This window comes from Phascolarctos cinereus, unplaced genomic scaffold (genome assembly GCF_003287225.1).
Source record: "Phascolarctos cinereus isolate Bilbo 61053 unplaced genomic scaffold, phaCin_HiC Scaffold_4;HRSCAF=312, whole genome shotgun sequence".
NCBI lineage: Eukaryota > Metazoa > Chordata > Mammalia > Diprotodontia > Phascolarctidae > Phascolarctos > Phascolarctos cinereus.
In genome coordinates, this window is record NW_027555847.1 from 720,370,743 (window position 1) to 720,383,246 (window position 12,504).

Here is a 12,504-nt window from a genome sequence, read left to right on the forward strand (position 1 = left end):
CTAGGCAGCCATCCAGCCACCAGCCAGCCCCCTCATCTTGTGGAGGAGAAAGCTGAGGCCTACAGAAGGGAGGCTGGAAATCTCTGTGTTCCAGTCTCAAATTAGGCAGGGCAGAATCCAGTTATTTGGGATTACTGGTTTACCTAGATGTCAGTTCTTGTCCAGAAAGGTTTGTGACCTGGGAGAAGAACTACTTTGGCCTAAGGGGTAGGGGAGAGAAGCCTGGGGTGGACTGGGGGGAGGGGGTGCCTTGATCGATGGCTCCATGGATTTGTTTTGGGCTCTGGTGGGCAGTGTGGTGGGCAGGGAGCTGAGGGTCCCCTGCCCCCCCGTGCCCATCACAGGGGTGTTCAGTTCCAGGGGTTTAAGGACAAAGAGGAGGGGTCTGAGAGCTGTCTTCCTAGAGCCGAAGGGGGAGGAACTGGGGGCAGGGCAGGGTGGGGGGTGGCTGCAAAGGGGTTAGCTTAGGCTTGAGTTCAGGAAACACTTTGTCCCAGTGAGTGGATGGACCGCTCACTTGTCCGGGAAGCCAGGGGGGGATCCACTGATGCGAGGGTTGACTGCCGCCGTCTTCCCCGACGCTCTAGTTCTGGGGCCACAAGTGCTGCCTGTGCATCAGAATGCCCGGGGCCAGCAGTGTCTCCCCGGGCAGCATGGATTTCCCCTCGTGTGCAACAGGCGGTTCACGTCAAGGGCTGTGTTCCTAAAATTGCTGGGTAAATGTCAGCCCTTTTCACTGCTCTTCCTTTTTCCTTTCAGGGAGTTGGTGACAAGACGGGCGTTTGATATGTGGTGGCAGAAGATGTGTCTTCAGCGAGAGACCCGATTGTCTGAGAGAACAGTAAGCAGTTTTCCCTCCTCAGCAGGAGCAGCATGCCTGCTAGCCCCAGCCTGGCCCCCAGCCCACGCCCGCTTTGTGCAGGGGCCCCAGAACACGGGCGGCCAGGGCATAGGCGGCCCTTTGTGAGGGCAGTGACTGGAGAGTTTCACTGATGCCTCTGAGGCCACGTGGTGAAGACATTTGTTCCCTCACACCTGCTGCTTAGCCAGGGTAGAACTGCCTCCAGGCCTTCTTTCCTTACCACGTTCATATGTCCGCTCAGCAGGTACTTTTAAGGGCAGTTCACCTCATCTCCGCGTGGCGAGGCGGGCACTCTGACGGGTATTATCCTGCTCTTACTCAGAGATGAGGTGGGGGTGGCCAGGATTCGAACCCAGGCCCCCCAGCTCCCGTCTTGCAGCTTTGTCTGGCCCTCCCTCTCTTGTCTGAGCACCTACTGCGTGCAGGGCGTCATTTGGAGCTGGGGAGCAGGTTACGGAGACAAAGGAGACGCAGACAGGACCATGAGTAATGAGAATGCCAGGCAGTGAGACGCCAAGAAAGCCTTGCTTCCTGTCATGAGCTCTCACTTACTACTTGTGTGACCTTGGGCAGGACACTTACAGCCCTCTAGGCCTCAGTTTCTTATCTGTTAAGTGAGGGGCTTGGACCAGGCGGCCCCCGCGGTCTCTTCTGTCTCCTTGCCAAATCCCAGCCCCCCTGGGCCTCAGTTTCTTCTGTTGTGCAACAGAGGGGTTGATCTTTGGGCCTCCTTGTAGCACTAGATCTTTGTTCCTATGGAAACGGGAGGGAGTAGAGATCCCGACAATTCCTGTTGGGGGAATCCCGGACAGCTTTGTGAAGGTGGGGGCATTTGATTTCATTTGCAAGGGATGGGTAAGATTTTGATTTGGGAGGACAGTTCGAGGTTACGGTGCCCAGGCTGCGGTGAGGAGTTCAGCTCAGTCAGAGTAGAAGGGAGCTCCCAGGACAGGATTCTGGGGCTGATCTTCCTGTTCTGAGTCTTCCTTATCAGTGCCTTCCTCACTGGCCTGTTTCCCCCTGCTGTCACAGGCCATCCTCCATGCTGAGTGGCGGGTGCTCCGGCAGTACTGGTCCACATGGCGCTGGCGGGCGGCCGAGCTTTCTGTGGAAAGAGGGGGCCAGGCCACAGCATGTGCCCATTACCGCCATAGACAGCTGCGGAAGACTTTCTGGATCTGGAAGGAAAACCTTCAGGCCCTCCAAGCCCAGCAAGTACCTCTTAGATTCTCTTACACATCCCCTCCCCTGTGGAGGCTTCTAGAGCCAGGGTCCTGGCGCCGCCCGGACAGCCCTTTGTCCTCGGCGACATGGGGTTTCACTGTGAGTCCTTCTGAGGTTGGTTGATGCTGGTTGAGCTTAGCTTTGAAGCGGGCGAGGTAGAATGGAAGAGAGGTGAAGGCCAAAAACAGTGAGTGAAGGCCAGAGGGCGGAGCTGGAGGGCAGCTCCCTGGGGAGAGACCAGAGGGTTCGCCTGGGCTGCCTCCCCCCAGAGCCCTGAGACAGTGATGGAAGAGGGGAGAGATCGTGCCCCCACCGGGTGCTGGCCTGGTCAGCCAGCTGCAGGGGCCCATCCTTTTGGAAAAGATGTGGTCCCTGCAGAGCGCCGTGACTGAAGTGCTTGGCCTGAGGAGGTCAGCGGAAGGAGCCACACCTAGGTGTCTGGGGCGGTTGAGGAGTTACCTTTGTTCTGCTTGGCCCCAGACGGCCAGAGAAGGAGGTCCAGCGTGGCCTGGCGCTTCTAAAGAGGTCTTGAATGCAGCCAATTTCCTCAAGACTCCTTTCAGTGGTTGCTCAGTGAGAGGTGGCGGCCCCTCCTCAGGGATGTGGGGGAGAGCTCCCTGAGTTGGGTGGGGTACCTTCGCCAGACCCGCTGTGTGAGCTTGTGCAGGTCCCACACCACCACCCTGACCTTTGGGGTCTCCTTGGGAAGGTGAGCCTGGGAACCTCTGAGGTCCTTTCTGCCTCTATGATGCCGAGTGGAAGGGTCCCGGGAGGCACCGCCTACTCATTGGCAAAGTTTGCCTGGCCTCCATGTTAAATCGGCCTCTTGGGCCCTCCTGCCTTGCTCCGGGCTCGGCCCAGTGGGGCCCGTTTATGCAGCCCTGCACACACTTAGGAAACAGCTCTCATGGCCCATAGGGGTCTTCTCCAGGCCGGAGTCTGCGTCCTTCAAAGGATCCTCTCTGGGCACAGACTCAAAGCCCTTCAGGCCCTGGTTTTGTCTGTTTGATGATGTCACTCTCATGCTCTGTCTAGCGTTCAAGGCACTGCCCAGCTCTGACTCGTGCTGCTGTCCCCCTTACCCCATGGTCACCCAGGAGGCTTAGCTGCCCTCTAGTCCAGTCTCTGCAGGAAGGAGAGCCCCCGAGGTGGGAGCTGGGTCCCCCCTAAGTCTCCCTGTTCTCTGTCCTGGTCCTGCTCTCTTTCTCCACATCTTGTTTCATCTCCCATTCTTAGCACTGACTCCCCTGCCTCTGGTTTCGACCCCTTGACACTGGCCCCTTCCTCCAAGATCTGGTTCCATCCCTCCTTCCTTAGGCTCCTTCCTCCATACAGCTTTTGCTGACGTTTGCCCTGCTGAAAGCAACCTCTTCGTCAGACTCAGATCCTGGCAGCGAAAGCACTGCCCTCCAGGACCCCCAGAGCCTCCCAGGGTTTGACCAGCCGTGGCAGGGCAGAGGAGGGAGGACTGGTCCAGCTTGGGTTTCACGGGTTCTCCTGCTGCATCTCAAAGCTCCTGTTCCTCCTAGGGATCTGGGTAGAAAGGAGGGCTGGAGGTTTGGGCCCAGGCTGTCCGGCCAAGCCACCATATGCCCCATTTCCCTCCTTCAGGCAGGCCGGGGAGATGAGGGCTGCAGTGTTCAACTCGGGTCTGCTTCTACGTTTGACCTGGAGCAAATGGCGAGAGGTGAGCTGTGGGTGGTCCTGGATGACCTGCCCGGGTGACCTACCTGGGGAGGTGCCATCAAAGGGCATCAGCCAGAGCCAGGCCCTGCAGGGGATGACACCTATGGCCGCCCTGCCCTCGGCCTGCCCTGGTACCTGGGCTCCTCCTGGTCCCCTTGGAAGGGGATGCCCAGAAGGAGGTTCCTATCTCCCCCACCCCCAGCCTGTCTCCCCGCCCCCTGGCTACTGTGCCCGTTCTCCGCTCACGTTTCCCTTCTCTGTGTGTGTGTGTGTGTGTGTGTGTCCCTCTAGTACATGGCCCTGCAGAACGTGAAGTGGCAGAAGGCGGCTCGTGCCGATCGCCATTACCATCAGGTGCTGCTGCGCAGGGCCTTGGCCGCATGGATGGTAGGAGGCTTTCCTCTTCTCTGGCCCCAGGGCCCGTACCACAGGCCTGGTCTCCCTGTGCCCGGCTCTGCTCACAACTCCTGCCTTCCCACCTCCTCCGTGTGGCCTCAGGCCAGCATCTTCCCCTGTGAGCCTCACTTCCTCTTGTCTACAAGCAGCCTGTTAAGTGTCAGGCGTACAGACAGAGGTAACGGCAGGTGTCTGCCCTTGGGGAGCTCCCGTGTGCCCACAAGCTCTAGCCACAGTCAGCTGAAGGAATCTCAGAAGGATGATGCCTGCAGTGAGGAGGCAGCCAGAAAGGCCTTCTGCAAAGGGAAGGCCGAGTTGGGTGGAGATGAGAGGGGAAAGTGGAGTGTCTTCTAGGCCTGGGGGAGATCCAGAGGAGGCCAGAGATGGAAAGAACAGCCAGGAGGCCCCGGGTGGTAGAGTCTGTGGAGGAGGCCAGGAACAGTGTGGCTGAAAGGCATCGTGTGAAAGGAGAGGGCCCTCTGTGGGGCACTCTGGCATGGCCTGGCCATTTTAGCCTCAGGCCCAGCCCCGTTAAACACCACAGGATCCATTTTTAGTCCCTGGGGACTTCAGATGTCACCAGCTCCCTGCTGACTCAGGTCTGTCTAGGGGCAGTTTGTTCTCAGCACTCTGGAAGCCTTCTCGGTGTAGGCCCTAGATGAACAGGGCTGCCCTGCCTGAGGGCAGAGATGAGCCTTTATTCAGTCTGGGGATCCTGACCCCCCCAAAAGTGTCCCAAGAGAAGTATCCCAGAGGCAGGCGGGCCGGCCAGTGGTTCCGGAGTCAAGCCGTGCGGTTGGAAGAGCCTGGCTTCCCCGGCCATATGCCTTCAGTGGTGGGGGACACATAGGACCCTCTTGGATTTGGGGGCAGGCCCAGTGGACCAAGACCAAGGAGGGGGATGTTGGGCCCACGGCCCGGGCTCTTGTGGTGAACCCCAGGCTCTCTTTCCTGCAGATTTATCAGGGCAGGGTCAAAGCCATCCTGCGCCAGGTGGCAGAGAGGGAAGATCAGCATCACCGGGAGCTATTGTGGTAGGTTCCGCCAGGGGCGCGCCAGCCTTCATTGCTGGTTCCTCAGGGACCTGGGCACCAGCAGCATCCCCGGGCCTCCTGTGCTCAGAATCACAGGGGCAAGTACACGTTGCATTTTTGTTTTGTTTTGTTTTTTGCTTAGGCAGTGGGGTTAATTGACTTGCCCAGGGTCACACAGCTAGTAAGTGTTATGTGTCTGAGGCCCGGACTTGAACTCGGGTCCTCCTGAATCCAGGGCTGGTGCTCTATCCACTGCACCACCTAGCTGCCCCCCACATTGCATTTATTAAGCACCTGCTGTGTGCAGAGCCTGGCGTCAGGGTGATGTATTCAGCCCATGACTGTAAGGAGCCCAGAGTCTAGTAAGGGAGAAGATACCAGCGTCTTTGACTTGAGAAGCAGCCAGCCGGTCACTTCAGTGACCATCTTGGAGGCCCCTGCTGGGTGTCAGACCCCATACTAAGCCTCAGAGGTACAAAGGCCAAAGACCGTAAAGGACAGAGAACAGCGTCTTCTGCTTGGGCAGTTTGAGAAGTGCCTGGTCCACACTGTGTTGTTTCGAGGGGGCTCTCCGCTGTTGGGGTAGGGGCTGGCTACCCTCGCCCTCACACATCTCTTGGAGGTGTCTCACCTGCCTGGATGTCCACATTTCCTGCTCCAGGGCTTCCCCAAGCAGGCTTTTGGGTGGGGGGACCCAGGCTGAGGGGCAGGAGCTGGACTGCTCAGCTGCTCTCTCCGCTTTGCCTTTTAGGTGGGTGTTTCGTCGCTGGAGGGAAAACACTGCAGCCCAGACGGAGGAGGCCAGGAAGACACTGCGGGCTGAGGAGCATTACAGGAGAGCCATCCTTTGGAAGGTGTGCTGAGGGCTGGGGCTGGCCAGCGAGGGGCACAGGCCCTGCCCCAAGGGCAGGGAAGGGAGGAGAATCCTCATCTCCTTCTGCCAGGGATCCTGGCAGGGAGGCCGTGAATGGCTGATTGTGCCCATGATGCAGATGACCAAACCACGGGGCAGACAGGGGAGGGGACAGTGACAGAGCCAGGCAGCAGGAAAACTGGGCCCCCCTGACATGGTTCTAGAAAAGAGGGCTGCTTCTCTGAAACAGTGGGCCAGAGTTAGAGTGTGTCCCTCGGGGGGGTATGTGTGTGTGTGTGTGTGTGTAAAACACACTCTGAGCCAGCCCTCTGTGCTCCAGCTGGAGTGCCCGGGTGGGAAGCTGTGGGGAAAGGAGCCCTGGGCTTACTTTCCATCTTGCCAGTGGGCATCTTCCTTGTTTGTCTGAGCCTCAGTGTCCTCCTCTGGGTGACGATGATATTTATGGACCCGGTAGTGTCATTACTGGGTTAAAGGATACAAACAGTGGAATGGCTTTTGGGGCAGAGTTCCAAATTACTTTGCAGAATGGTTGGACCATTGTGCAGCTCCACCAGCAATGCACCAGTATACTAGTTTTCCTACATCCCATCCAGCATTTGTCATTTTCCTTTTCTCCACTTAGCCAATTTAATGAGTATAAGGTGGTACTTCAAAGTGGTTTTAATTTGCATTTCTCTAATTATTAGTGTTTTAGAGCATTTTTTCATATGGCCATAGCTAGCCTTTGAAAACTACCTATTCATGTCCTTTGATCATTTATCAATGTGAATGGCTCTTCTTGTAAATTTGACTCTGTTCCCTATACATCTTAGAAATGAAACCTTTATCAGAGAAACTTACTGCAAAGATTTACCCCCTTGGTTTCCTGCTTCTTTTTAAATTTTAATTGCATTGATTTTGTGTGTGCAAAAACTTCTTAATTTTATGAGTTAAAATTATCCATTGTACCTCCTGTAAACCTCTCTAATTGTTCTCTTTAGATGTGTCAGGTAATTTGCTCATGATGTCTCCCCTTATGTCTAAACCATGCACCCACTTTGAACCTATCTTGGTCTGTGGGAGGAGACGTTAGTCTCTGCTTGGTTTCTGCCAGGCTGCTTTCTGGTTTTCCCGGCGGTTTTTGTCAAAGCGAGCTCCTCCCCTGTCGTGGGGATCTTCGGGCTTATCGGCCCCGAGGTTACTGTGCTCTCTTGCTTCTGTATATCGTGTCCCTGATCTGTTCCGCTGATGAGCCTCTGTCTCCTCTCCAGTACCAGATTGTCTTCGTGATACAGCTTCATAGGACAGTTTGAGATTGGCACGGCCAGGCCCCCTTCCCCCCGACTTTTTCTTTCCATTGATTCTCTTGGTACTTTTGACCATTTTTCCTCCAGATAAGTTTTGTTGTTCTTTGATTTGCATGGCACCTAATAAGTAAACTAGTTTAGGTAGAATTATCACTTTTTCATATTAGTTCGACACACTTATGGACGGTTAATGTTTCTCCAGTTCTTTAGATCTGTCTTTATTTGTGTGAAGTGTTTTATAATTGTGTAGGCCATTGCTGGGGACAGCTAGGTGACCCAGTGTTGGGGCTGGAGTCAGGGAACTCCTCTTCTTGAGTTCAGATCCAACCTCAGACACCAACCAGCTGTGTGACTCTGGGCAAGTCACTTGACTCTGCTTACCTCAATTTCCTCCTGTGTAAAATGGGCTGGAGAAGGCAATGGCAAGCCCCTCCAGGATCTGGGTCGGGAAGAGCCGGACACGACTAATGACTGAACAGCAGCGAGGCCATTATTTCTGGAACTTGTTCCTTGTTCGGCCACAGAGGGGCCCCCCTCACGTGTGACCGGGCCTCTCGCCCTGGCTCTGGGGGATGGAACTTCCAGGTGACGCCTGTTCCTGCACCCAGGACAGTTTCGGGGCTCCCCAGCATTTCTCCCTGCCCCAGTGCTTCTCCTCTGGTGTCTGTTGGGCTCCCTTCCCCCACCACTGCTGACGTTCCTGGCCAGCCCGGCGCCTGCCCACACACCTCTCTGCTTTCCTGTGACTTGGCCGTGGCCTTTGGGGTCAGAATTCTGCCCGATGGCTAGGCTGGGGTGCCTCCCTCTCAGCTGCTGCAGCCCATGGCTTTTTCTCTGACCTCTTCCTTGCCCTTTCTGCGGCCTCTCTGGCCTCTCTCGCGGTGCTCCCCCCACTTCCCCGGCCACCTACAGCTGCCCACTGTCAGCGACCCTCATGGCTCACTCTCCTATGTCCTCTTCCCTTTTTCTCCCGGCTTCTTTTTGTGTTGGTTTTCTCATTTCCCAGAGGTTTGGCTCTCTGAGCTGTGCTGATGACATCGTGTTTTTCTGCCCGTTCAGCCCTTCTCTCCGTCCTGGACCCCAGGCTCGTATCGCCCAGTGGACATTTCAGCCTGGGTGGCCCATAGCTACTTAAGCTCATGACACGTGAGCACAGACCTTCCCCTCTTCCCAACTTGCCTGTGGCCTTGGAGGGCGCCCCCAGGCCTAACCCCTCTGAGACCCTGCTCTTCCCCACTCTGCCTCCAGTCAGCTGCCACACCCGCCACACCCGTCCCCTGCTCGCTGGTCTCGGGCCTACTCGAGACTGACGTCAGCCCCTCTTGCCAGCACTGCTGCAGCCGCATCCTAATGAGACTCCATTCCTCGAGCGCCTGAGGCCCTGCCGTCCACCCCTGGGAGCTGGGCTTAGCCTCGGCTTCCTCTTGTGTCTTCTTCTCCCCGGGTAGAGGGGGCAGTTCTCAAGCCAGAACGTCTTGGTTTTCCTCTTTGTAGTCGCCGTGCCTAGCGTGGTACATGGCACAGCATGATTGCAGCTTTTTCCTTCATTCCGATTCTTCCACATTTCGGGCCAGCTTCCACTCAGCTGCCAAAAAGGTTTTGCTAAAGTGCATGGTCTGGCCCCAGGTCACCCTCCTGGACTCCTGCGGCTCCCTCCAGCCTCCAGGGTCCCAGACAAAGTCCTCCGGCATGGCGCGGCCCCTTTGTGTCTTCCGAGTCCCCTCCCGGGGCTTCCGCCTTGCATCCTCCCCTGGCTTCGGATGTCTTGCTGTTCTTAACACACAGTGCTCTGCTTTTGCCCGGGCTGCCCACTGTGCCCGGGAAGCCCTCCCTCCTTGCCTCCCTTCCACACTCAGCTCAAGCCCTGCCTCCTGTGGGAGGCCCTCCCGTGCTCCCTGCCTGTCTGCTCTACGTACAGACTTGGGTGTGTTTGTTGTCTTCCTCGATAGAATGTAAGCTCCTGGAGGGCAGGGACTGCCCTGGGCACCTAGTTAGTGCATAATACATGCTTACTGGTTGATTGGTTTGCCAGCGCCCACTCGGGAAGTGGGTGTCAAAGGCACCCTTCCTCTCCCGGCCCATTCCTCCCTTCCGCAGGTGGCCATCCACTGGAGGGACACAGCATCGCTGAGGATACGCTCCCGGCAGCAGAAAGATGTGGCCGCCACGGAGGCCAGGGAGCGGTGGGAGCGAGGTGAGGGAGGGGCTGGCTGGCCCAGTGAGTTTGCTACACGCCCTGCCTCCCTCTGGTTGTTCCCTCTTTGAAGTCTTTGGGTGACCCCCCAGATCACGTAGAAGCCGTCTAAAGGGTGCTTTGGTCCCACCATCGTCTTCCTGGCACAGAAGAGGGGCTCAGTGAGCACAGGTGACTTGGCGAGGAGGGGGATGGGCGCCCTGGCCTGGGGGCTCTCTAGCCCTCGAAGGTGGCTGGGCGTCTTCGGCCCCTCCAACCTTCCCCAGTGCTGTCCTCACTCGGCTTTGCTCACCCTAGGTCGTCTCCGAGCCTCGTTTCAGCACTGGCGGGAGTGTGGCCGGAGGGCTTCCCTGCATAGAGCCCAGCTGTGGCGGGCTGCGCAGCACCATGGGAGGAGGCTGCTGAAGACCTGCATGGCCCGCTGGAAGAAGTACCACGTGGCGTGTATCCGGAAGATGGTGAGCTGCTGCCGGAGCTAAGCCCGGAGCCCAGGGCATGGGAAGGGTCCCGGATGAGGCCAGGCTGGCCACATCAGCCACGCCGAGGCTCTGTCACGGGCAGGGTGGGGCTGGCCCATTGCTCCTGGAACGGAGGGGCTAGTTTTTCCTTTCGGTGGAAACCACGCTCAAGTCCAGGGAGAGTGTAGAGCGTATCAGGCCTTGAGGCCTGGCATCCCTGGAGCGCCGGGAGCCAGCCCCCTGTTGCTTTCTCCTTAGCTCCTGCAGAGGCAGAGTGTCCAGCTGATGGCTCAGAGACTCCGCCGCTCCTCCTTCTCCACGTGGAAGCGCCAGGTGGGCAGCCTGTGTCCTCTCCTCTCTCCACGACCCTCATCCCCTCTTTGGGGAACCAGTGGGAAGTCAGGGCCTTTGGTCTTTGGTGGGTTCTGTCCCAGCAGAAAGGGTGATGAAGGCAGCTCGCCCTGATGCATTGTGGAGGATCCTTGGGGCATCCTCTGTCCACATCCTCCCTGGTCTGTGGGGCTGCCAGTGGGCACTTGGGGACCCTCTCATGTCACTGTGGAGGCCCCGCATGCTGGCATGCACTTCTGCTCCTGCCTGGACTCCATCCCCTCTTCTCTTCCAGCTGTTGGTAATCTCCTCCTCCTCTGCTCTCTCTCCTCTTCTGCCCGGGCTGTCGCTCTGCGGTCTCTCTGTCTCACCGTGTGTCTCTTTGTCTGCCTCCCTCCTCTCTTGGTCTCTGTCTTTTTTGCCTTTGCCTCTACCTCTGCGTCTCTCTGTCTCTGTCCCTCCTCTCTCCCCTCCTTCCCCCACTTCCTCGCTCCCTCTCTGAACTGCCTTTGTCTTCTCCTCGGCCCGTTCGTGGCATGTCTGACCCCTCGTCCTTGGCCTGCAGCTTGGGGAGAAGCAGCGGGAGCAGCATGCCACCGTTCGGGCTCTCTGGCTTTGGTCCTTCACGCTGCAGGGAAAGGTAGGTGGCCCTGGCCCCAAACGGGGCGCTCACTCCCTTCTCCCCGGGCTCTAGCTCCGGGCCTCCTAGAACGTGAGCCCTGGGAAGGCCCTGCACGCTCCTGTTTGACAGGAGGATTCCTGGACTGAGGCCAGGAGTGGTGGTGAGGGGCCCAGGTGACATGTGAACCTCCAAAGCCAGGCCTCTTTCTGCTGCAGCACAATCGTGCCCCTGGCCCTCTCCCCTCATAGGAGCAGGAGCCCTGCCACAGAGCAGAGTGCCCGGCCCGTCATTCCTTGGTGCTAAGTGTTTGTGGAATTGATCTGGAGACTCATGAATGCCCCAATGTCACACTCACCTTGCAGGCTTCCTCTCCGGTGGGTGGGTGGTGGGGCCCGGACAACCCGTGGGTGTTACCCAGAGCCTTCCTCTGCTGCCTCGCTCTGTGACATGAGGAGGCTGGACAGCCTGGCCCCCGAGTCCTTCGTGGCACTCCTTCTGAAGCTCCTCCACGCCCACGTGGTGCTTCTAGATACACGTGTCATGGCCAGAAACGGTGACCTTGTAGCGGTCGTGGGACCTGCCTCCTGGACTCTGCTGTGCAGGGAACATGGCCGTCCTCCCTTGGTCCTGGAGCCCACGCACATTGCCCTGTGGTCACATGGGCTACCTTTGTTGAAGGTTTGGGATGCGTGGCTGGGATTTGTGCTGGAGCGGAGGAGGAAGAAAGCCCGGCTAGAGCGGGCCGCGCTGGCCTACCACGGCAGCCTGCTTCACGAGGGCGTCACCCGCCTCCTGACGTTCATGGCTGGCATGAAGAGCTTCCGTGGGCATTTCCACGCCCAGCGACAGGCCCAGGTAAGGGCCCCGTCTTCTCTTCCTCCTCCTTTGTTCCTGAGATGGTCAGATGGGCTGGGCAGGGGGAGGCAGGCTTCTCTTGACTGGCATATGGGGCCTCTGCGTGGCTCATAGCAGGTGGCTGGGCCCACAGGAGGCTGGGGCCCCCAGGGGCCTGCTCTGGCCTTAGGACGGGGATCACCGTGTGTTGGGCAGGTGGCCCGCAATCTGCACCAGGTTGTACATCGGTGTGCCACACGCTGGAAGCGCAAGGCCTTGGCCAAGGACAGAGCTGCCTCCTGGAAGAGAGTGACGTTCGAGGTCCCCGTTACCGATGCCCCCTCTGCTGCCACTGGGGAAGCTGCTGTGGATGTGGAACAGTCAAGAGCGCCTCAGCGGCCCAGCAAGCCCTGGGGCTGGCCCCTTCAGCTGGCTTCTGGAGACCCCTACCTCCCTGACCTGTGAGTGACCCCGTCCAGTCTGCCGAGGGGCCATGCCCGCCTCTGTCTCGGGCCTGGTTCTGGCCCGTAGGTGGACAGGGACTCCCAGGCCACTTGGGGCCCCCGCCAGCCCTCCTTTCCCAGTCAGGCGTATCCATGAGCTATTTCTGACCAGTTACTGAGTTCAGGTCACTGTGGGCGCTGCGTCAGCTGGCTGACCCGCCTGCTTGGCCCCCTCCCTTGGGGTCCCTGGCAGGTTTCCAG

General features: G+C 58.3%; 1 protein-coding gene across 11 annotated transcripts in view; it reads left to right on the forward strand.

Annotated features, from left to right (window-relative positions):
- Positions 1 to 12,504, forward strand: part of SFI1 (SFI1 centrin binding protein) — a 66,499-nt gene that overhangs the window by 43,356 nt on the left and 10,639 nt on the right. For all 11 annotated transcript variants that reach the window (XR_013486508.1, XR_013486507.1, XM_078154434.1 and 8 more), the window contains 12 exons: positions 760 to 841; positions 1,895 to 2,077; positions 3,702 to 3,773; positions 4,064 to 4,159; positions 5,126 to 5,202; positions 5,954 to 6,056; positions 9,460 to 9,556; positions 9,854 to 10,014; positions 10,273 to 10,347; positions 10,910 to 10,984; positions 11,645 to 11,821; positions 12,017 to 12,261. Coding sequence is in view for 9 of the 11 variants with exons in the window: in XM_078154434.1 (XP_078010560.1) it covers positions 760 to 841; positions 1,895 to 2,077; positions 3,702 to 3,773; positions 4,064 to 4,159; positions 5,126 to 5,202; positions 5,954 to 6,056; positions 9,460 to 9,556; positions 9,854 to 10,014; positions 10,273 to 10,347; positions 10,910 to 10,984; positions 11,645 to 11,821; positions 12,017 to 12,261 (1,443 nt within the window). In the remaining 2 variants the exon portion in view is untranslated. The remainder of the gene's footprint in view (positions 1 to 759; positions 842 to 1,894; positions 2,078 to 3,701; positions 3,774 to 4,063; positions 4,160 to 5,125; positions 5,203 to 5,953; positions 6,057 to 9,459; positions 9,557 to 9,853; positions 10,015 to 10,272; positions 10,348 to 10,909; positions 10,985 to 11,644; positions 11,822 to 12,016; positions 12,262 to 12,504) is intronic.